The sequence below is a fragment of the Tamandua tetradactyla genome, chromosome 19, assembly GCF_023851605.1.
Source record: "Tamandua tetradactyla isolate mTamTet1 chromosome 19, mTamTet1.pri, whole genome shotgun sequence".
NCBI classification, from domain to species: domain Eukaryota; kingdom Metazoa; phylum Chordata; class Mammalia; order Pilosa; family Myrmecophagidae; genus Tamandua; species Tamandua tetradactyla.
This window is the reverse complement of record NC_135345.1, coordinates 12,663,896-12,688,500: the sequence shown is the minus strand read 5'-3', so window position 1 is coordinate 12,688,500 and position 24,605 is coordinate 12,663,896. Positions and strand designations below refer to the sequence as shown.

The window sequence follows — 24,605 nt, the reverse complement described above, 5'->3', positions numbered from 1 at the left end:
ATCATAGAGTTCTCCATTCCTCAGCATAATCAATTTGAGAACATTCTCACTGCTCCAAAAAGAAAATATCTCATACCCCTTACACCCCCCCATTATTGAAACTTAGCATTGGTATTGTACATTTGTTAAAATTGCTAAAAGAAAATTGCAATTATTACTGTTAATTATAGTCCATAATTTGCATTGTTATATATTTCCAATATACCTCCCTATTTTTTTCTTTTTTTTTTTACTGTATGGTAGGGATCACATTTCATTCTTTTTCCATGTGAGCATCCCCTTATTGCAGCACAATTTGTTGAATTTTTTTTTGTTTGGTTTTGTTTTGTTCGTTTGCTTGTTTACTTGCTTATTTGTTTTGGGAAGGTGCATGGGCTGGAAATCTCCCTATTTTTAGCACCCTATAATAGTGATATACATTTGTTTTAGTTCGTGTAAGAACTTTCTTCTGTTTGTACAATTAACCACAATCATTGTCCAAACAGACTTTGCTATGTTATACAGTCCCATGATTTATCCTCTAGCTTTTCTTCTAGTTACATACGTGACCCTAGACTTCCCCTTTCAACCATGCTCACAATTCAGCACTGTTAACTACATTCACAGTATTTTACTACCATCACCTCTATCCATTTCCAAACATTTATAATCAACCTTATCAAAAATTCTGTGTAAATGAAGCATCAGCACCCCATTCTCTACCTTCTTTCTATCTCCTGGTAATTTGTTCTCTAGATTTTTATTCCCAGAGTTTCTCATTATAATTAGTTCATATTGGTGAAACCATACAGTATTTGTCCTTTTGTTTCCAGCTTATTTCTCTCAACATAATGTCCTCAAGGTTCATTGATGTTGTTCTATGCATCAGGACTTCATTCCTTCTTACAGCTGAACAATATCCCATTGAATGTCTATACCACAGTTTTTATGTCAGTTGATGGACACTTTGGTTGCTTCCCTCTTTTAACAATTCTAAATAGTGCTGCTATGAACATCTGTGTGAAACATAATATGTGAAAATGTCTGTATGGGTCCCTGCTTTCATTTCTCCTCAGTATATACCTAGAAGTGGGATTGCCAGATCATATGGCTATTCTATACTTGGCTTTCTGAGGGACCACCAAACTGTCTTCCACGGTGACTGCACCATTCTACATTGCTGCTAGCAGCAAATAAATGCGCCTATTTCTCAACATCCTTGCTAACAATAATAACACTTGTAGGTTTCTAGTAGGTGTGAAATTTTAGCTCATTGTTGTTTGTTTATTTGTTTGTTTTTTGCATGGGCAGGCACCAGAAATTGAACCTGAGTCTCCGGCATGGCAAGCTCACTGTGGTTTTGATTTACATTTAACTACTAGCTAGTGATGTTGAGCATCTTTTCATGTGCTCTTTAGCCATTTGTATATCACCTTTGAAAAGAGTCCTTTCCCATTTTTTAATTGGGTTGTTTCTCATTGTTGAATTGTAAGACTTCTTTATATATTTTGGATATTAAACATTGATTGATTATGTGATTTCCAAATATTTCATCCCATTAAATAGGTTGCTTTCTTACTTCCTTGACAGAGTTCTTTGAAGTCAAAAGTATTTAATTTTGAAGGAATCCCATTTATCTATTTCTTCTTTTGTTGCTTGTGCTTTGGGTGTAAGGTCTAAGAAACTACCTCCTACCATAAGATCTTTAAGATGCTTTCCTACATTTTCTTCTAGGAGTTTTATGTGATTCTAGCTCTTTTATTTAGGTCTTTGATCTATTTTGATTTAATTTTTGTATAAAGGGTAAGACAGGGGTCCTCTTTCCTTCTTTTGAGTATGGGTATCTATATCTCCCAGCACCATTTTTTAAAGAAACTGTTATATTCCAGTTGGGTGAATTTGGCAGCCTTGCCAAAAATCACTTGATACAATGTGAGGGTCTATTTCTGACCTCTCAATTTGATTGTGTCAATCAATAGAGCTGTCTTTATGCCAGTACCATGCTGTTTTGATTACTGAAGCTTTGTAATGTTCTTTAAAGTCAGGAAGCGTGAGTCCTACAATGCTGTTCTTTTTCCTCAAGATGTTTTTGGCTACTTGGGGCCCCTTTCCCTTCCAAGTACATTTGATGATTGGCTTTTCCATTTCTGCAATGTAAGCTGTTGGAATTTTGACTGGGATTGAATTGAATCTGTAAATCGATTTGGGTAGAATTGACATTTTAACTATGTTTAGTTTTCTAATCCATGACAATAGAATGTCCTTCCATTTGTTTAGGTGTTCTTTGATTTATTTTAGCTATGTTTTGTAGTTTTCTTTATATAAATCCTTTATATCATTGGTTACATTTATTCCTAGATATTCAATTCTCTTAGTTGCTATTGTAAATGGAGTTTTTTTCCCTTAATTTCTGCCTCAGATTGCTCATTACTAGTGTGTAGAAACACTAATGATTTGGGGATGTTTATCTTGTACCCTATCACTTTGCGGAATTTGTTTACTACCTTTAGTGGATTTGTGGTAGATTTTTTAGGATTTTCTATAAATATAATCATGCCATTACAAATGGTGAATGTTTTACTTCTTGTTTCCAATTTGGATACCTTTTCTTTCTTTTTATTGCCTACCTGCTCTGTCTTGTTTTGTTTTTTTTTCATGGGCAGGTACTGGGAATCAAACCCAGGTCTCTAGCATGGCAGGTGAGAACCCTGCCTCCTGAGCCACCGTATCCCACCCTCCTACCTGCTCTGTCTAGAACTACCTATACAGTATTGAATAACATTGGTGACAGTGGGCATCCTTGTCTTGTTCCAGATCTTACAGGATAAGCTTTTAGTCTTTCAACATTACATATGATATCAACTGTGGGTTTTTCATATATGTTCCTTTTGTATTGAGGAAGTTTCCTTCTATTCCTAATTTTCCACATGTTTTACCAAGAAAGAATGCTAGATTTTCATATATGCTTTTTCAGATCAGTTGATTATATGTTATTTTCCCTTCATTGTGATTTTCTGGAGTATAATTCTTTTAATGTGCTATTGGATTTGATTTGCAAGTATTTTGTTAAGAAATTTTGCATCTGTAGTCATAAGAGAAATTGGCCTGCAATTTTCTTTTCTTTTAGTGTCTTTATCTGGTGTTTTAGTTTGTTAATGCTGCCAGGATGCAATACACCAGAAATGAATTGGCTTTTATAAAGAGGATTTATTTAGTTACAAATTTACAGTTTCTCCAAGGAAAGGCAGCTGGTTTTCATCTGGATTCCTCTGTAATGTGAAAAGACACATGGCCATGTCTGCTGGCCTTCTCTCCCAGCTTCTGGTTTCAAACATCTTCCTCTGGGGCACTTCCTTTCTGCATCTCCAAATCACGGGGTCTTGTGAACTAAGCTGTGCTGAGCTGTTTTTCTCTCTTCTGACATCACCTTTTAAGCCTCCAGCTGATCAGATTAAAACCTCACTCATTGCAGATGGCAGTCCTCTTAGCTGCTGCAGATGTAATCAGCCATGGATGAATTTCACATGCTGATAATGTAAGTCCACAGCAACAGAACAACTGGGCACTATCATCTTTCGAAGTTGACACATGAACCTAACTACAACATCTGGTTTTGGTATTTGGGTGATATTTGCCTCATTGAATAAGTTAGATCATGTTACTTTCTTTTCAATTTTTTGGGAAGAGTTTGAGCTGGATTGGTTTTACTTCTTGGAATGCTTAATAGATCACCTGTGAAGCTATCTGGTCCTGGGCTTGTCTTTGTTGGGAGGTTTTTAATGACTGATTCGGTCAGTCTCTTTACTTATAATTGGTCTGTTGGCATCTTCTATTTCTTCTAGAATCAGTGTAGGTAGTTTCTAGGAATTTATCTGTTTCATTTAGGTTCTCTAATTTGTTGGCATGCAGTTGCTCATAATATCTTTTTATGATCTATAGGGTAAATACTAATGTCTGCCCTCTCATTTCTGAGTTTATTAATTTACATCTTCCTTTTTTTTCTTTGTTAGTTTAGCTAAGAGTTTGCCAATTTTATTGATCTTCTCAAAGAACCAACTTCTGGTTTTGTTAATGCTCTGTAATGTTCTTTAGTTCTCTGTCTCATTTTTTTTGTCCTAATCTTTTTTTCTTTCCTTCTGCTCACTTTGGGTTCAGTTTGCTATTGTATTATTAGTTCCTCCAGGCATGCAGTTAAGTCTTTAGCTCTTTCTTCTTTTTCAGTGCAATCATTTGGGGCTATAAATTTTTCTCTCAGCACTGCCTTCACTGAATCCCATAATTTTTCATAGATTGTGTTCCCATTTTCATTTGTCTCAAAATATTTACTAATTTTGCTTGTGATTTCTTCATTGGCCCACTGATTTTTAGAGTGTTTTATTTAACTTCCATATATTTGTGGATTTTCCAGTTCTCCTCCTGATACTGATTTCCATTATGATCAGAGAAGATGCTTTGTATAATTTCAGTCTTTTAAAATTTATTGAGGGTTGTTTTGTGACCCAAAACATTGTCTATGGAGAATGATCCAAAAGCAGTTGAGAAGAATTTTTATCTTGCTGGTTTAGGGTGCAATGTTATGTATATGTGTGTTAGGTCTAGTTCATTTATCACATTATTCCAGTTCTCTGTTTTTTTATTGATCTTCTTTCTAGATGTTCTGTTTATTGATGAGAGTGGTATATTGAATCTCCAACTGTTATTGTGGAGATGTCTAGATCTCCTTTCAAGTTTTGCCAGTGTTTGTCTTGTGTATTTTGAGGTGCTGTGATCAGGTGCATAAATATTTATGATTATTATTTCTTCTTGGTGAATTGTTCCTTTTATTATTATAGTGTCTTTCTTTGTCTCTTGTTAGAACTTTTGACTTAAAGTCTATCTTGTCCGATATTGTACAGCTATCCGGGTGTGGTAGTTAAGTTCAGGTGTCAACTTGGCTAGGTGAAGGTGCCTAGTTCTGTTGCTGTGGACATGAGCCAATGGTACATGAACCTCATCTGTTGCTCATTACATCTGCAGTCGGCTAGAGGTGTGCCTACTGCAGTGAATGATGTTTGATTTAATTGGTTGGTGTTTAAATGAAATAGCTCAAAGTAGCACAGCCCAGCAGCTCAGCATTCCTCATCTCAGCACTCACAGCTCAGCCCGGGCCCTTGGAGATGGAGAAAGAAATTACCCTGGGGAAAAGTGTTGGAACCCAGAGTCCTGGAGAGAAGGCCAGCAGAGATTGCCCTGTGCCTTCAAACATAAGAAAGAGCCTCAGTTGAAAGTTAGCTGCCTTTCCTCTGAAGAACTAACAAAATAAATCCCGTTTTATTAAAAGCCAATCATCTCTGGTACATTGCATTCCAGCAGCTAGCAAACTAGAACACCCGAGTTTTTTTGATGTTTGCCTGGAACATCTTTTTCTATCCTTTGTTTGGGGAGTTTAATCCATTAACATTTTTTTTTTTTTTTTTTTTTTTTTTTTTTTTTTTTAGGGAAACATTTTTAAACATTTTCTTGTTTTATTGTATTCTGTTTCTCCGTTTTTGTTACATGGGCTGGGGCCGGGAATCGAACCGAGGTCCTCCGGCATAGCAGGCAAGCACTTTGCCCGCTGAGCCACCGCGGCCCGCCCTAATCCATTAACATTTTGTGTTATTATGGTAAAGGCAGTACTTCAGCCATTTTGTCCTTTGGGTTTATTATGTCATAGCTTTTTTTGGTCTCTCTTTTCTGTATTTTGATTTTTTTGTGATGTTTCTTATCCCTTTCTCATTTCTGTTTCTGTGTTTTTTATAATACTGTCTTTGTAGATACCCTGGGGTTTTTATTACACAATCTCTATCTGTAACATACTAATTTGAAAAGATACAAATTTAGCTTCAATAGTGTACACGTTCTCTGCTCCCATATCCTTCTCTTTCCCCTCTTTATGTTATTTTTTGTCCCTCATTACATATTTGTATTTTATATGTCCATTATCAGATAATATGCATTTTTCTGATAATGGACATATAAATTTCAGAATCAATTGTATTCTGATTCTTATAGGAATTAAAGAGTAGAATTGTATATTGTGCATTCAGTACTATTGGGTTTTGCATTTACCCCTATAGTTACCTTTGCTGAAGATCATTTCTTCACATTCTTCACAGCCACCCTTTCCTGTCTTTTCCTTTCATCCTGCAGATTTCCCTCTAGTAATTCCTGTAGGGCAGATGCTTTATTGACAGATTCTCTTAGTTTCAGTTTATCTGTATTTTGAATTCTTCCTCATTTTGAAGGAGAGTTTTTCAGATGAAGAATTTTTGGCTGATAAATTTTTGTCTTTTGGTACCTTAAATGTATCATACCACTATCCTCTTGCCTCCATGTTTTCTGATGAGAAATTGGCACTTAGTTTTATTGAGGATCCTTTGTTTATGAAGAATCTCTGTTCTCTTGCTACTTTCAGAATTTTCTCTTTATCTTTGGCATTTGACATTGTCATTAGTATGCATCTTGTTTTAGGTCTCTTAGGGTTTATTATGTTTGGAGTATATTGTTCTTCTTGGACATGTGTATATTTATGTCCCTCATAAGAATTGGGGACTTTTTGGCCATTATTTCCTTAAATAATCATTTTGTTCTTATTCTCTCTTCTTCTCCTTCTGGAATACCCATGATGCATGTGTTTTTATGCCACATGCTGTCACTCAAATCTCTTGAGTCACTGCTCAATTTTTTCTGTTCTTTTCTTTGTCATTTTTGCAGTATGATTTTGATTATTCTGTCTTCTAGTTTGCTTGTTCTTTTTTCAGCCAAAATATTCAGATCTGATGTTGTATTCCTTTAGTTGTATTCCTTTTAATCTCCTTTCATACCCATAGTTTTGGAATTATGTTTCTTTTTAAACTTTCAAATTCTTATTTATGCTTAAACATTGTCTTCTTAATATCCTTCAACTCTATATCCTTATTTTCCTTCTCCTTGAATTGATTTAGGGGATTTGTTTGAACTTTGATGAGTTATTCCAAATTCGTGTCTCCTCTGAAGTTTTAATTTGTTTGTTTAATTTGTTCTCTTATCTAAGCCATATCTTACTGTTTCTTAGTATGACTTGTAATTTTTTATTGATTATTTTGAAATGTTAACTCTGAAGATTAGTTTCTCCCTCTTGTCTAAGGTTTTGTTGTTGATTGGCTTTGTATTATGGTTCTTCTTTTATGCTTGGTCCAACTTATTCTAGACCTTTAGAGTAGCCCAGTTTAACTTCAGATTTTCTCTGTTCCTCTTCATCTGATGCTTGTCCTGGATATCTGTTACAATTTTTAAGATTGCTTTTTTTTAATTTAAAAAAGCAGTTTTATTAAGATATATTCCCATATCTTATAATCCATTCAAAATGTGCAATCAATGGCTTTTAATATATTCATAGAGTTATACATTCATCACCACAGTTAATTTTAGGACATTTTTATTTTCCCCTCAGCAGTTACTTCTCCATCCCTTTATCCTTCCCCAGCCCTACATAACATCTAATTTATTTCTGTCTCTATAGATGCATTTTAATTTACATTTTTTGTAAATATAATCATAAAATATGTGGTATCTTTGTGTCTCTTTTCTTTCACTTCATGTAATGTTTTTTAAAAAAATTATTAATTTTAATTAGAGAAATTATAGGTTTACAGAAAAGTCATGTTGTAAAAAATAGTTTTTCTGCAATTGTTTCACCTCTAAGAGAAAGTGTCCTTCTTCCTTCTTCAAGAATCTTGATCTGTTCTGTTTCTTTTTATGCAGTATTTTCTCCCCAGTGGATTTATCTAAAGTCTCTCCCTCATTCAGTGCCCCCTTTTCCTTATATTTTTTAGTTCTAGGACCCATCTTGTTTCACTGCTATTCAGTCCCCACCCCCCACACCCCCTTTTTTTTCTGTGAGACTTTTTGCCTCCAGTTTCTTCCCTGTTAGGGTATCTTGCCTAAGAACCTAGATGGGGTCAGTCCAGAAAAGTGGGTCAATCCAGAAGGATCTGTTTTGTGCTTGGGTGGTCTAGCAAACAGAAACTGTATTGACTCGTGCACTTCTTGCCAACAGTTCTGCGGTAGTCTCGCTCTCATTTTTCCCCTTGGGGGGGGCCCCTTGTGTTCAACCCTGAGTCTCTGTGGACTTTGGTCCCTGTGTCTGTATCTGCATGGCCTTCTAACTCAGTGTTGTGAATGGCTCTGTAGACTACATTTATGGCACGAGGGGCCTGGGCATTGCTGCCTACCTGCCAGTCTCAAGCTTCACAGACTGAGTGACAAAAAGAGTCCAGACTCGCTATTCCAGGATGGAAATCTCCAGCCTGATCTTGGAGATTATTTTTCTTTTTTTTCAAGTCAGCATTTGTGGAATCCTTCTCCAGTCTCTATCATCTTTCATAGTTTCAAGCAAGTGGGATTTGTTGCTTTTTTAGCTGATTCTGAGGGGAGACTTTTTCTCCCCTCATTCCATGTTAATGACATCGCTTAAGAGAAAATATTAATTCCAATTTAACAACTAAAATTTTAAAAACTAAAAACTAAAATTGAAGACCTAGAAAAAAATGACGTGGTTTACTGAAGCATATGAAGAAAATTAAATCATTATAGCAGTAAGGGCATTATCAAATGTATGATAGATGAAGTGCTGGATAAAAAGTTTAAAGGCTCTATTTTTAAATAGAAGAAAAGAAAGATTTTATCAGGGTCTTACTGTAATTTTGCCTTCAGAATTTTTATCTCTGGATCATTTAGAATGAGATGCTCAAGTAACTGAACCGTCTTAGATGTTGCTTTGCTTACTGAATACTAACTGTACAGATAGAAACGTAATGAAAGGCTGTGAGTGTCTTTTCTTTTATACCTGTTGTCTCACTTGTCAGAATCTCAGCTATTTAAAATAATTTTTAGAATTCTTAATTTTTTTTTTCACAATTCTGGTAATGAATTTTTGAGGACCTGGATTGTATCTTTTTCATCTTTGTGTTCTCACTGCTTACTGTAATATCTGGTATTTAGTAGGTGTTCTACGTTTGATCAGTAATTGATTTTCTCTGATTGGTTCAGCAATTATACTAGTTTCTTTATTGTTATCTTTATTAAGAAAAAGCTTTTACTTGGATATTAAGCTCCTTAAAGCTATGGATAGGCTTGTATGTCAGTTGGGAAATTGGGGAGGAGAGAGGGGAAAAAATGAAAAAGGAAAAACAGAACAATAATAGAGACTATTGCATTAGAAAAGACAGATGCACATACATAAATGACAGCTTAATGCTTACTTAATTGGAGAGTGATTTCATTGGGGATTTTTCCTAGTGACATGATTTGTTCTTACTTTTGTTGAATTAGGAAACTATTTTAGCCTCAATATTATGATAAACTAGGCATATGAATGTCAGTGCCAATAACTTAGTATTTTAGTCTTCCACAAATTGATGCCTGTGGTATCTGGATGTTTTTCGGCCTGTTCTTGTAAATAAGGTCTCAGTGATGTTTAAGGAACAGCAACTTGTGGCCAGAAAAAAAAAAGCTCCATATTATCCAAGGTAAGCAATATAAATGGGATTCAGGAATCTTCTACCTAGATCAAAAATCTCTCAGAGAAAGATCTCTTGAGCTAAAGACCTTCAATATACTTTTAAATAAAGCCTTTTATGTAGTATAAGAGCATTTTTTAGTTGATAATCAATTGCTGCTATTATGTAGGCTTACTAGATTTGCAAATTTACAAGTTTTTACAAGTCAGTTGGGTCCCTTCCTCAGGAAATCAGTTTAAGTTTTTTTTTCCTGTATTGACTCAAAGAGCCTAGTTGTCCTTAAATCCTGTGAATATATTTGCCTTATAATTTGACGGAATTGAATCAACACTCTTATAGGGTCTGTAGTGTTGTAAAAAGAGAAACTGTTTAATAAAGGATCACATTTGAAAACACGACCATGCTGGATAAAACTGGTATTGGATTTGGGAGTTCTGTGCTTTGCTTTAAGCACCTACAGTCTTTCAAGTAAATTTATTCTTGTCCATTACTCAAAATGGATACTTTAGATTTGGAAAGCAACTGAACTGCATTTTTGTGAAATTAAGCTGAGGCTGTAAATGAATTAATGTAAATATGCAATGTTCATATCTTTTACCAAAAATTTAATTATATATTTTTATTAACATTAAAATTTATAGATTACAGAAATATTCTAATTATGAAAGTAATTAAACTGTTTCAAACTAAACATGCTTGGATAAGTACACTTTACTTTCAAGTGATGACTGTTTAACGAACCATATTAAGTAATTTTTTTAAAGTACTATCCATCTACCTAAAGCTTTCTAGAGAATAATAATTATAGCTTACAGTTTTTGAGTCATTGTGTCAGTCATTGTTCTGAGCACTATACACTGATTAATTCTCAAAGGACTCTCATTTAAGGTAAGGATATTTGTTCTTACCAGTTTTTGGATATGAAAATTGAGGCACAAAAAGGTACAGTAAGTTGACCAAGATGATCCAGCTTGTGTCTAATCTGTGTTGAGAAGTATATAAATCAAGTTTAAACATGTTAAACATTTTAAAAAGGTCCTGATTTACTCTAACATTGAGTATTATTCTCTGTTTATTACCTTTCTAGTTGATTTGGAGCATATGCGAACAGTAAAACCTGAAAAACACTTAAGGTTTTGCCAGGAAAATGGTTTCAGTAGCCACTTCGTCTCAGCCAAGACAGGAGACTCCGTAAGTAAGATAATGAATGCTGCACATTATAAATGGTTTTGATTTTATTTACGAGCATTCATAGGAAGTGTACTTTCATTACTTAACTTTTTGAGCAACTTAATTCTTATTGGAGACAAAAAATTCTTAGATATGTTTTTTCTGGTTATAGTATTTTTATAATTCATTTAATCTTTTGGTTATTTTAGGGAATTTAAAAATACAGAGAATTAAAAGGAAGAAAATATAAGGGGGTGCAACAGTAGTTCAGTGATAAAATTCTCATCTACCATGTGGGAGACCCAGGTTTGATTCCTGGCTGTACATTCCCCCTCCCCCCCCGCCCCCCCCCACACAAAATTCAACAAATGGTGCTGCAATAACAGGATACTCTATGGAAAAAGAACGAAATGTGACCCCCACTATACAGCATAGAAAAAAAAGAAGAAAATATAAATTACCCATAATCATAACACCCAGATATGGCCATTCATTACCTCATGTAATTCCTCCTAGTTTTTTTTTTTTTTTTTACCCATGCTTACATTTGCCAGTGCTGCTGTTGATGCTAGTAGTTAGCATTTATTGTGTGCTTACTTTGTGACAGGCATGTACTGTGATGGTTATCTCCAGTTTATAGGTGAGGTCTGGAGAGGTTATATGACAGGGTCTGGGCTACACCACATAGCTAATCAGTGGTGGAGATTGGATTTGTGAACCCAAGTAGTGACCCTCTAAGACTTACTACCTATACCATAATAAATACTTCTTTTAAAAAATTAAGATCATAACATAGAGATAATTTTGTTTTATTCTTTTGTTAAATATATTTTATCTGTGGCTCTCCCATTTCATTTAATATTATTATGTAGATTGAATAATCCATTAAATAAAGATTTAAATATTAAATCTCTATTGTAGGACATATAGGTTGTTTCTAAATTTTGGATAATGCTTTGTACATAACACTTTTTTTTAAAAAATTATTTCCTTTGGATAGACTCCTAGAAAGGGCATTGAAACATATTGCCAAATTACCACCATAAAAACTAAGTTAATTTATCCTTCCACATGCATTGTATGAGTGACACATTACAGCACCCTTTTAAACAGTCGGGATTTTAACATTTATTTTTAAATCTTCACCAAATCGATAGGCAGAAAACCTCAAAAGATATTTCACTGTTTAAATTTGAATTTCTGTTATAACTCTTGAGATTATTTCATAAACTATTCATTTTCTGTTTATGGTCTGTTTATAATTTTCTGGTTTTTGTATGACCATTTTAAATATTTGGGATATCAGCCATTTGTCTTATTTTTTTCAAATATTCTTCACTATCTGGTTTTATTTGTTAATTTGCTTTACATTTTCAACCAAAAGAAGTTTGAAATGTTTTGATGCTTTAATATTTTTGATTTTCTCCTTCTCTTCATAACTTTTATTCTTAGGATAAATATTAAATAATATAAAGTGTTCTTAATCTTTTATGGGATCAGATCCATTTAAAAAATGGAGCTCTCATGAAGCTTTCAGCAGAGTAATATGAACATTCATATATACCCATACATACCATTTTTAAATAAACATAATATCAATACTTCTTGACAAGCCCATCCATGGATTGGGCTTCTACCCTTGTATTTTTTGCCCTTTTAGAACTAAAGGGTCTTCTGCCCTTTTAGAACTATTTTAGCTTGTGCTTAACCACTTAGTATTTTTTATATAATTGTGTTGAACCACTATTAAAAACTCTCATTGTTTTCTTTTTAAATATTACTTTAAAACAGTTTGTTCTTGTGGAATCACTTTAAACTTGTAGTCATCCCCAGCCTCAGGTTACTTCCTCTCATTCCTGGAGGTGTTGAGCTCCTGTTCTTTCTCTAATACTTCTGTCATATGCTTAGTGATTTTAGTGTATACTGTTTGTCCTCCATTCCACATTAGTCACTTGCTCCTATGCATACCACAGACCTTGTCATTACAAATGACTATAGCCCTTTGAGCACTCTAACCTAATCATTCTTCAACCTCAGCAGGACCTATAAAACATTAATCTTAAAACCTTTTCAATATTCCTAACTCCCTTTTTATCATGTTCCTCTATTTCTAAACTTAAATCTCATGGCCAATTATAATATTTCCTATTCATATACCTTCAACTCCTTTCCTTCTCTTCTACTTTGTCAAAACCTTAACTCTGACTTAAGCAGGACCCCAACTTTAACTGCACTTAGAGATAAACTAAGGCATGCTAGAGATTGCACTTTAAATTTACAATCACAAACCTCAAGTGAGCCCTTAATGCTGCTCAGTAATTATGCTGTATGTTCCAAGTCCATTCTCTCTCTCTCTCACCTGGATGGTTAGTCATAGCTTCTTTTCTCCCTTCAAATCTTCATATAACCTCCTCATTCTAAGGCTCAGCTGATAACATTGTTTCCTGTTTTATAAGAAATTTGATACAAACATGAAAACTGATATTACATCTGGCTCTGTGCTTGCATCTATTCCCAAGTCTTCTATTTCCTTTTCTATTACTGTGGGATGAATTATCTATGCTCCTAGCTAAGGCGAGCTTTTTCATTGTATATTAGTTCAATTTCTCCTCACCTGGCCAAGGACATTGCTTTAGCATTCTTCTCTCTCTTTTTTTGTCATCATTTTTTTTCTGTTTACTGGATTATTCTATCAGTGTATATATATATATACACTGAGATATATATATATATATATATATATATATATATATATATATATATATTATGACTTCACTATCTTAAAAACAAGAAAACTCTCTTGATCCCACATCTTTGTCTATTGCCTAGCTTCTATTTCTCCTCATTTTCCAGGAGAGTGCTTTAAAAGAGTTGTGTCTAATTATTATCTCCAGTTCCTTCCTCTCTCAGGCTGTCTTGAACAGTTCCATGCAGACTTTTTTCCCCTCTGTTTCACCACATCTTATCCTGATTACCAATGATCTCCCTTTTGCTAAATTCAGTGGTCAGTTCATGGTCCTTGTCTTACTTAATACAGCAACAGCATATAAAGTAGTTGATTACTCTCTTCTCTCTGAAATACTTTCTTCACTTAGCTGTCAGGATACCACACCTCCTGTTTTTATTTCCTACTTCACTAACTACTCCCTCTCAGTCCCCTTTGCTGATTTCTTATCTCCCAATCTATAAATGTTGGCATGCTCTAGGGCTCAATCCTTGGATATCTTTTTCAAAACTTACTCCCTTCATGACCTCATCTTCTCTTATGGCTTTGCCCAGACCTCTCCCGTATGCTCCAGATTCATGCATATCAACTGCTCACTCAGTACTTCCACCTACATGACTAATAGGCAAGTCTAACTTAACGTGTCCAGAACTGAGCTCCTAATATTCCCTCCTTCAATCTCCCATTCCTCCCCACCTCAGTAACTGGCGGATCCATTCTTTTATCTCTTCTCTTTCTTTCACACCCTACATCTAACCTTTCAGCAAGTCTGGTTGGCTCTATTTTCAAAATATATCCAGATTCTGGTAACCATTTCTTACCACCTCCACTTCCATCATATCTTACAGTCGTTTCCTGCTGTTTTCTCTTTTTGTATCCTGGGTCCTCTGTAGTGAATGTGCAACACAATAATCAGATTGATCCTGTTAAAATAGGAAGCACATTGACCACCCTCCTATGGCCTCCATTTGACTCAGAGTAAAAACCAAAGCCGTTCCAATAACCTACAAGATCTTACATGATTTGTCCCTTCTTAGTCTCTTTCCTTATCTTCATTTACACTGTCTTCTTTCTCTCCATTCTTTCCTTCAGTATTGTTCCTTAGCATTGACCATCAGTGAAGGAGAAAATAGATTATGCCTTTTGGGGAACAAATGACATAACCTTTCAGGGATATGCATCTTTTTGAAGAGTAGAATTGGAAATCAGAATTAAAATAGTAAAGTTGCAAAAATATTAAGATGTGAGATGAACAGATATAAGGATATGGTAAGCAAACTATATACTATAGGAAATATCTAGGTTGGAGCATTAGGAATCTTTGTGGACCAGCATAAGCTACCTATTTATGGAGGCTGTTTATAGAAAAGTATTTGTAGATTTTTGTTTAACTATAATGGAATATAATGCTCCTTTACTCTGAACTGATAAAATGCAGTAAAAGAGTAGTAATTTGTTGCTCAGTAAATACAGAGAATTTGTTGAAATTGATGCGAGCCATAAAGATTATTAAAAAGTTGGAAAGTAAGATCTCTTAAGATAGGCCAAAGCCATATTAGAAGACCAAGATAGAATTGGCAGTGAAAAACTAGGATGGTGAAGTGTAGACTAATTTATTTGCATTTTCTTCAGGAATTATGGTTGTTTATTATGCTTGTTTGTTATGGTTGTTTTTTATTGTGGTAGTTGTAATTTATTGTCTTATATAAAATCTTTTTAAAATGTTATGTTTTTAGGGATAAGTGTATAAGTTTAGACCAAATCAGTGAATCACATGGATTTTCAAACTCTGATTTAAGCAGTTAAAAATGCTACATTTAAAATGTTGCTGTATTTACCAAACAATATTATTTTTGCAATAACCTGATGCATCATATTTTTGCAATTCTTGTTTTGGACTTGCAAATAAATAAAAGTCCAATGTATTTGAAGTTAACTTAGGTAAGCCTGTTTTAAATCATGTATACCTATTTTTGTTATACAGGTCTTTCTGTGTTTTCAGAAAGTTGCTGCTGAAATCCTTGGAATCAAATTAAATAAAGCAGAAATAGAACAATCACAGGTGATTATCTTGAACTTCAGATTTTTAAAAATGATGGATTTCTTAGGAGATACTAATTTCTACCCATATATCTTTTCCCATTTATGCATTCCATGTACATATATATATATAACTTAGAAATAGATTGTGTTCATGAATCAGTGTTTATTGCAGATGGAGAATATTGCCATTTTACTGAATTATGATATAATTGACACTTCATTTTGTCCCTTTTGTGGGGAAAAAAGAAGAATTTTCATCAGTGGTTAAAGAGTAGGTTAAGGTGCCTGCCATATTATTTTGTATTTGCTTATTTAAGTTCTTCCAGGATTACTGACAAAATTTTTTTTATGGTTCATACATAAATTACAATTATTTATCAAACGTTCGTATTAATTTTAATTAGTGACAGTTTACTCCATTTGGCATCTCCATGTTTGCTTTTGGTGAAACATTCTTGATTTTTAAAAATTTTTTTAGTGCATTTTCTGTTCAACTCTAAAACGTCTTCCATCTAAGGATATTAGTTCTTGACATTATTGTTAGTTTAATGTTGTTATTAATTATTAAGGACTTCTGAATTCTTTCACTATTTCTAGAAAATTTCTAGAAAAGTTTAAATTGTATTCCTATATCTGTGATCTTTGATATCAGCCTTAAGGAGTAATGCTGGACTCAGTTAATAAATATGTATTAACTCCAGGAAAGATGAATTTTTTAAAGGTCCTTTACTTTATTAATATAAAAGTAAAAATTTCTTTTAAAAAAAAAGAGAACAATTTATAATAAGGTGATTTCATTCCCCTATGTTGATCGTCAGATTACTTCATTAAAAAACAGTCCAGTAAAATGTAACCTAAGAGCAAACTTTAAAGCAAGTGTCATAAAATAAGTAGAATTCTTAAAGAAATGATCCCAGGCCCATTTTAAGTTAATTGTATTTTTCAACTTACAACTTGTTTATGTAGTTTACATAATTCTTTGTGTGTTTTTACTTCCTTAAAATGTAGTGTATCAGTTCTCTTAGACTGAGGAATAAATATGAATAGCAGCAGACAAGCATTTGAAAATACCACTATAGTAGCATAGCAATTCACTTTTGGTAGAAAGAAGAATCAGAGCTGAAACCTATAGTTTAAAGTTAAGTTTCAGGAATGGTTTTGTTGGAAGCAACAGTGAATGGCATTTTCCCTCAATTCTCTCCATGCCCTCCCCTTATGCAGCTTAAAAAATATAATTATTTTTCCCGACCCTTAAATTTCTATTTAAGTCTCTTAGACTTAGTTCTGTGTCTTATTTTCATCACTCTGTGTGTGTGTGTGTTTTAGAGCAATTAGAGCAAATATCAATTGAAAATTGTTAGGCTGATGTGTCTGTTTCTTCATACTTGATTAAAATATTTGAAATTCTAGAAATTTCCTACTTTTAATTCTCATCATTCAAAAGATGTGTATTTTAGCACTTAATTATGACCAGTCACAGTGTTAAGATATTTTGTGCCATGTAAATTGTTCCTGCACACATAAAAATAGTAACTTGGTTTTTGGCCTTGAAGGATACATGAAAGAGAAATCACAATGATATGCTTGAGTTGGCTGTTGGTGAGCCATAGAAATCAAGTTATTCCTAAAAGCTTCTCTTTCTAAAAGATGCTTACTTCAGGTTAACTGGAGAGTCCAGACTATGAAGCAATCGAAAACAATTTATTGATACTCAGTATAGTGGTAGGCTTAAGGAAGCTATAATGAGTATAAGATGGCCTCTTGTCTTCAGTGAAGAAACAATATGTTATGTGCAGGCAATTATGCTATCCCATTTAATACTCATAAAACTCTGTGGTGCAGGCGGCATTTTATCATTTCATAGGCAGGAAACTGAGCCTAAGGAGAGGTTGAGCTACTCGTCCATGAGCCCTGGTTAGGTGGTGATTTGAACCCAGGTCTATCGGACACCAGTGCCCTTTGTGTTTCCACCATATAGAAGGAAGCTTTACTGGGCAGTTTGAAATAGGGGGAGAAGAAAATGGCTGAAAGAGAAGCTGATGCGAGCAATATAGCTGGGTAGAAATTCTTGTGTTAGATTTTATAAACAGAAGAGCAGTTTGATTAAAATGATCACTGGTGTCAGAATGTAAAGAGAGTTTGAAAACAGATTATGGAGATTTATGAATGGCAAATTGATGATTTTATGTAACTAATATACAGAAAAAAATTTTTTAAGCAGGGGAATAAATGAAAACGGTATCTAAATATGATTAATCTCCTGGGATTTTTCTTGATTGACTGGATGGGAAGGAGATGGAGACAAGGAGACTGGGTTACTGCTCTCGTGCCATAAGGGCCAGAATCAGGGTGAAAGGAAAAGAATGGATGTAAGAGATATTTCAAAGAAAAATCATTAGGGCTTGCTTGTGGGGTGATTGAATAAGAGAGAGAAGGAAAAGTCCAAGATAATTCTGAGATTCCTTGCCTGGAAGAAGGGAGAAAGGGAAACCTCAGTGAATGGTGGGCTCTCCCTAGAGGGAAGGTATGCTGGTATTTCGTAGACAAGCTGCTCTGAGAAACAACTCTGCGTACTGTCTGAATGCTCAGATTCAGGGATAACTCCAGAGAACTTTTGAAAGGCAGAATTTGGAGGTGGCTTTATTAATATTTTTACCTTCCTCTTAGTTGAGAGCAACACATTTATTCCTTTGGCTTTAGAGATGGACTTCATGCCCAGGTGTGTTTTAACTAAAAGCTATTAGATAACCACTGTGTTAACTACATGACTTTCTGTACCCTGCACATCCCACCTTGTTTATTAGCACCCCCATTTTACTTATATGCTGAGATTTAATTCTATCTTCAGTTTGTTGGTGGAGTTGACTTTTAATTCATTCATTTGAAGATGGATTTATTATGATTGTCATCAGAATCCTTTGTGACAAGAATCCTCATTATCTTTTCCTGAATCTGATGAATTTGGTGCCTTGCCAATTACTGATGTAACAGTTGCTACTGTACAGTGGGAAGTTTTTTGAGAATTCATTTAAGAGTCAAGAAAGTTCAGTTAATAGGTATACTGCCTATTTTTTTTAGGATTCTTAAAATGCATTTTGAAAGATTCCTGAGGGGATTCAAGGTATTGTTTGAAAGTGCTTTGTGTCATTTTATAGAGAAGAAGTTAAATGGCAGACTCACCTGTCACATGGAAATTCATGTCTTTAGTAATTTAGTTTGTGACATAAATACTTACAATGAAGTTTATGTCTTGGTTATATTCACTGATTATTTAAAGAGATTCTGCCATTTCAGTTTTAACCTTGAATGCTACTGTTTGGGAGTTATATAAAATGAGTTAGCAGCAACTTTTCCAAGCTTTGCAAGGAAGAGGAGGGGAAAGAGGAGGAAAAGAAAGTGAATGGAGTTATTAGTACAGCAAATGTTTTTTTTGAGGGTCTGCTTTATGCCAGGAACCACAGTAGGGTATGGGGAGATAGAGATCAATAAAATAAAGTTCTTGTCCTCAAGGAGCTCACAGAATAACTGAGCCGACATATATTTAAGCAGTTAAGTATACTAGAGATATAATTTTTACAATTCCCAATTTAAGTAATAGTTTCATTTATATCACTTATCTAGTATCCTTCCTCCTCCCAACTGTTGCCCTCTAAAACTGTAAAATATCAGACTCGTTGTTAACAAATGTTCAGGTTTCCAAGACTGTTCAGATTTTTTTGTTTGCAAAGTAGTCAAACCTTTAGGTTAAATAGATTTTAAGCAGCTGTGATCAGTCCATTCAATCCTTTAATAATGTGTTAGATAATGTAGGAAGAAAATGCGTAGTCCTCTGTCTTGTCACTTTCAGCCTGAGTCATAGCAAAGACATTTTGCCATATACCTTTGGTGATAAGATATAATTTTAAGCCTTGAAATTTTTACTTGCCAGTTAATGAACTGTGAATTTCAGTTTGGTTTGCACTAGGTATGCATTAGTTTCTTCAAAACAAAAATTTCAAGACTGTGACATTCAATAAACTTGCTAAAAATATATATCCCTTGTTGTTTCTTAAGTATTTTCATACTGTATGTGAAAGTGCCTAGCATAGTGCTATAATGTAGTAGGTATTTGCAAGATTTTAATTGAATCTTAATTAGCATGTAACTATACAACACAAGACTATTTAACCCTTGATCCCTGGGGGCCCTTTGTGCCTTTCAGCCTTATCTGAATATTGACCTTTTTAAGGGAACTCTCAAGGGACTTAGATTCTCCTTTTCTAGATGTTGTTCTTTTTATAATTTTTCCCCAATGTACTTAGAAAGAGGTATTTTTTTCTTACCTCAAATATTTCTTGTCTTCCTTACAGAGTGTATTTATTCACTTTGCATATGCTACTCTAACCCTCGGATATTCAGCATTGCTAATGGATTTCCATATCATATCCCGTTTTGTCTTTTTCCTATGCAACCTTTGAAATTTATTTTTCAAAATTTCAGAACCAGGTAATACTTTAGAGATCACATATATAAATAACTTTTATTTTATAGATTAGGAGTTTGGGAAGATCAAAGAAGTGAAATAACTTGCCCAAAATTATGAATATTACTGGCAGCATATAATTGCTCACTTAAGGAAGAAGATAAGTAACTTTTTAAGGCCCTAATATGTGCAAAGTACCATGCTTTACAGCATGCTTTATATGTGTGCTTTAAATGGTAATCAATAATCTTGTAACACTTTGAATGTATATCAATCATAGTTTTCTTTATTAGTTTATACACCTATTTACCCTACTAGATTCTTATACATCTCAAAAACAGAGATGATGCATTATTTATATAAATGTCTCCATAACTAGAATAATGCTTGCGTTTTAATGAATGATAGTGACAAGTGTTTTAATTTTCATGGTGTGTGCATCCATATCTTGGGCATGACAAAATATGGATTTTGCAGTGGTGGATAAGTTACTAGTATCTGGATTAAAGTGCAATGGCAAAATCGGCTAAATTTATCTTTAGTGTCTTGTCAAGAGTTTATCTATACTCCTTATACCTCCTTATCCCAACCCCTAGGTTGCTTCTTTTTTTTTTTAAAGGAAAGACAGAGAGAAGGAAGGAAGGATAGAAGGAAGGAAGGAAGGAAGAAAGGGAAACATTTTTAAACATTTTCTTGTTTTATTGTATTCTGTTTCTCCGTTTTTGTTACATGGGCTGGGGCCGGGAATCGAACCGAGGTCCTCCGGCATAGCAGGCAAGCACTTTGCCCGCTGAGCCACCGCGGCCCGCCCCCTAGGTTGCTTCTTTTGCTTGCCCTCTGGATACCTTGCATTTCCAGTACCCACTTGCCAATGCTCTTTACAAAATAAGGGTTAAACCAGTGTTCAACCACATGACTCCTTCTCTCTTAGGATCACTTCATTATTTTTACACCATTGACAGTGAATAATTGCATGTGCTTTTGGACTCCAAAAATAAAAGTAGGTATTTTGTAGGTAACATTTTCTCTGAAAACATCAATAAATGCATCATAAACAAGTCAACTACTGTGAAACCCCCTACCGTGAAGTTTATGGCAGGGAAATTTTGCATTTTTTACTCATAGAAAGCAAGGTGTGGAATTTGCAGTGCACCTTGGTTATGGCTTCCAGTTCAGAAACATTGTGCAAAGCTTTATGTCAAGCAGTCAGGACCTCCAAGAAAGATGCTGCCTTATTATTTCTTCATTAATTTGATGAAAATTAATGATGGAAATCCTAGTCATTCATGTTAATTGGTATTTTGACCAAAATGTCTTGATTGCAGGTCAGTAACCTGGTTCTGTTTATAGGATAAGGTTTAAACCAACATTTGGGGGGATTAATGAGTTGCTTACTGATTATGAAAATCCCTTCTCTTTATTGTAACCCATGGTTTGGCATGAAACGATTAGGTTTGGGAGGTCAGATAATAGTGTTCTATGTTTCACTGACATACTCCCCTCATACCTCTTTTGGTGGTTGGTAGTGCTTCTGTTGATAGCATCAGGCTGAGTGCCTAGTAAATCATGAGTCTTGTCCAAAAGTTAATACTGCTTGCTAGAGAACATAAGCAGAGCCCATCCAAGGCTAATACATTCCTATTCTTCAGCATTCTGTTCATTTACTGTCAACTGTTGATTGAATCTTTGTTTAAAAAAATCATAAACAGCAGCCCGCTTTATGATGTTTTTCTGTACATGTTAATAAATTAATGGATGCCATTATGAAAGATTTTCTGAAATAAGATATTTGAAATCATATGAAAAGGCAAGAATTATTTAAAGTCTAAAAAATTTGGGAGCATGTTATCCTTGTTACACTTATTTGTCATATGTGATCTTTTTAATAAAACAATAAAACATGACAAAGTAGTTTTGATTCTTTAGCAAAATTCTTATATATTTCAAAGCAACATTTAATTTTGTGCTAAAATTTTGTATTTAATGATTTAAAAATAATTACAGACAACTAAGCTTTTTCATTTCTATATGGAATTTGGAAGTGTAGAGGTTAGGGTTGAGAGGGATGAGGGAGTAAATATCAAAAGGAAGTCTTTAACAAGTAGTAAATACTATTAAATTAAAAAATTGTAAATGGTGTATGGCTTTTTCTGATTTCTGCATTCATATCCCCACCCTCGAAGAAAATTTATTACTCCTTCCTTTGTCTTCCAACAGCGTGAGTCTAATAAAGCACTTATCTTGTTTGACACTTAGCTCTGTATGTATTTCTCTGTCCTTTGGGTCCACAGCAACTTGTGAGCAGATCCTGTGAAATTCATCCATATATCCCTAGTATAGAGTGCCTGGCACATAGTAGATCTGCAGTAATGTTTGTCAAAGGAAATTGAATTAATACTTTTACTGCACTCTAGCGTAGAAAAGCCCCATATTTCTTCATAGTCCTCTGAAATATTGTGCATTACATATGCTATGTGTAATTGTGGTATCAAAAAAAAGAATTCGCAATTTTTCTGAGAGGTTCAGTGGATGTATATATTTTAGCAACTAAATAGGATTGTAAAGAATAGTATTTCTTGGGTCTTTGTTCCTTTTGTATGCAAACATTCTTTTTTTTTGATAACATGTTTACATTTACATGATAATTTTCTTTTTCTACTGTGGTGTTCCCTTCTGCTTTTAGTCATTGAACATACTTTCCATTTTTTGTCTCCTTTCTTCTTCATCTTGTTTATGTTGTTTGGAATTGACAGCATATTGTCAGGGCAGAAATAGTGAAGTACCTAGAAGATTCTCGACATAGAAGCTCTGCTCAGAGTAAAATCTGTTCAGTGTAGTAGTGCAGGTATTAATAGGTAAATTATTGTAATTTGGGCAGTGGGGAGGGAGGACCTAGTAAATGTTTTCTTGTTCTTTATTCCTTATGAATAGGGAAATTCAAATGATTGTTGTACATTATTGGGAATTAGTATTGCATAAATACTGTTTTAGAACTTGGAAAAATTGATTCTTGGCCAGGAGATTTATGAGTTAAGAAATTGGAAACAAGTTAAAATAGCATTTCAATTACTTTCAAATGTATTTGTCTTTATGATTATGTTTATTATATGTGCAATGAAGTGGAGAATTGAGGCAGTTATTTCATTATTTAGTTACCATTTTTCCCCAGAATAGCTTGGTAATTGAAAGAATATTTTTAAAATTGCCTTAAATTATCTTCTTTAATTGTATGTGCAGACTTAGTAAAAGGGTGGAAAACTGTAAATGATTTGTTTTAATTTAAATTATTACTTAGAGATGAATATTAGGGCATAGTGCTAAATTAACCTTTTAAGATGTTCCATGAAGCATGAGTTAGAGAAAAAGAGGAAAAACCTAAAAGTGTCTTTTGGGTTAAATTATTTCAAAACATAAATGTGTGGCAATTTTTCTCATTACACCGTATTTTGTTAGAGTTGTTATTCACAGCTCAATAGTGAGCTATTCAAGAATAGGTTATGGATTTGGCAGGAAAGTTTTAAAAATTAACAATGTTTTAAAAATTGAGTTGCTCAACACATTCTGCTTTGTGAGTCTTTTTAAATACTTATACTGCTTTTCACTAACTTACAAATTTTTATAAATGTTCTAGAAAAATTAAGCTATGTATAATGGCTCATGGAAATATTAATAAATAATGGCATTTTTTTTTTTTACTTTGAAATGATGAGACAGTGGTCTTATCTATGAATTGAAGTATATATGAATGACTAGTTTTAATTCCTTTGTTTTAAGTTATAACCAGGGTTTAAATTTTCATGTTGATTTGCCAACTGTTTGTGAGACTTGTGATAACTTCAAATTAATGTCACATAGCCGATGAACTCAATAAATGAATTAGTGTTGCTTTCTTAAAAAAAAAAAAAAAGGAACGAAACAAAACTCCATCTCTATGTTAGTTTGTTCTGATTGATTTTTTTAAATATCAGCTCCTACTTCATTTGTGTTGTCTATATTCAGGAGTTCACCAAAGTTCATAAGATAAAAATATACTTTAAGGAGTTATTTCTAAATGTTCTGATGTCCAGATAATAACTCTGTTTTCTTTTATGACAGAGGGTGGTGAAGGCAGATATTGTAAACTACAACCAGGAATCTATGTCAAGAACCGTTAACCCTCCTAGGAGCTCTATGTGTGCAGTTCAGTGAGTGCATTTTTGCTTTGTAATGATAGTTCTGCCTGCCCTTCACCTCTGTGTGAGCTAGAAGACCTGTAGGAACTTTATCAGTGACCATCTCTGAGCTCAGTTAACATGTTCCTCTCAGCTTGCTTCATTGTTAAGTGTTGCCTCACAGCCGCAGGCAGCATCTTGGACAGGAAAGAATTCAACTTCAGGACCACACACTTGGAAATCAAATGGAAAGCCCATTTTCTAGAATTAGGCTGCTTCGTTGAAAAAAAAACGAGGTTGGTTCTCTTTATGTACTGATGTAAATTTTTCAGCCATTTATGAAAACTACTCAAGTCTTGATCATCAGCCAGGTATTTTGCCACAGCACAGGTTCATTTTCTTATCTGAACTCATACGTGGCAAAGTATACTTCAGAGTGCATACATTAAGCAAGTAATATATTTTTTTACAGATACTTAAGAAGGCATACTTTTGCAGTCTATTGTGAGTGAAAATATATAAAGCTGTATCTAACTGAAAATGCTTGGAATAAA

General features: G+C 34.0%; 1 protein-coding gene across 10 annotated transcripts in view; it reads left to right on the top strand.

Annotated features, from left to right (window-relative positions):
• Positions 1 to 24,605, top strand: part of RAB28 (RAB28, member RAS oncogene family) — a 267,344-nt gene that overhangs the window by 69,000 nt on the left and 173,739 nt on the right. For 7 of the 10 annotated variants that reach the window (XR_013165721.1, XR_013165724.1, XR_013165722.1 and 4 more), the window contains exons 5-7: positions 10,588 to 10,691; positions 15,380 to 15,457; positions 23,996 to 24,084. Coding sequence is in view for 7 of the 10 variants with exons in the window: in XM_077136408.1 (XP_076992523.1) it covers positions 10,588 to 10,691; positions 15,380 to 15,457; positions 23,996 to 24,084 (271 nt within the window). In the remaining 3 variants the exon portion in view is untranslated. The other 3 variants (XM_077136410.1, XM_077136411.1, XM_077136414.1) reach the window with 3 other exon arrangements.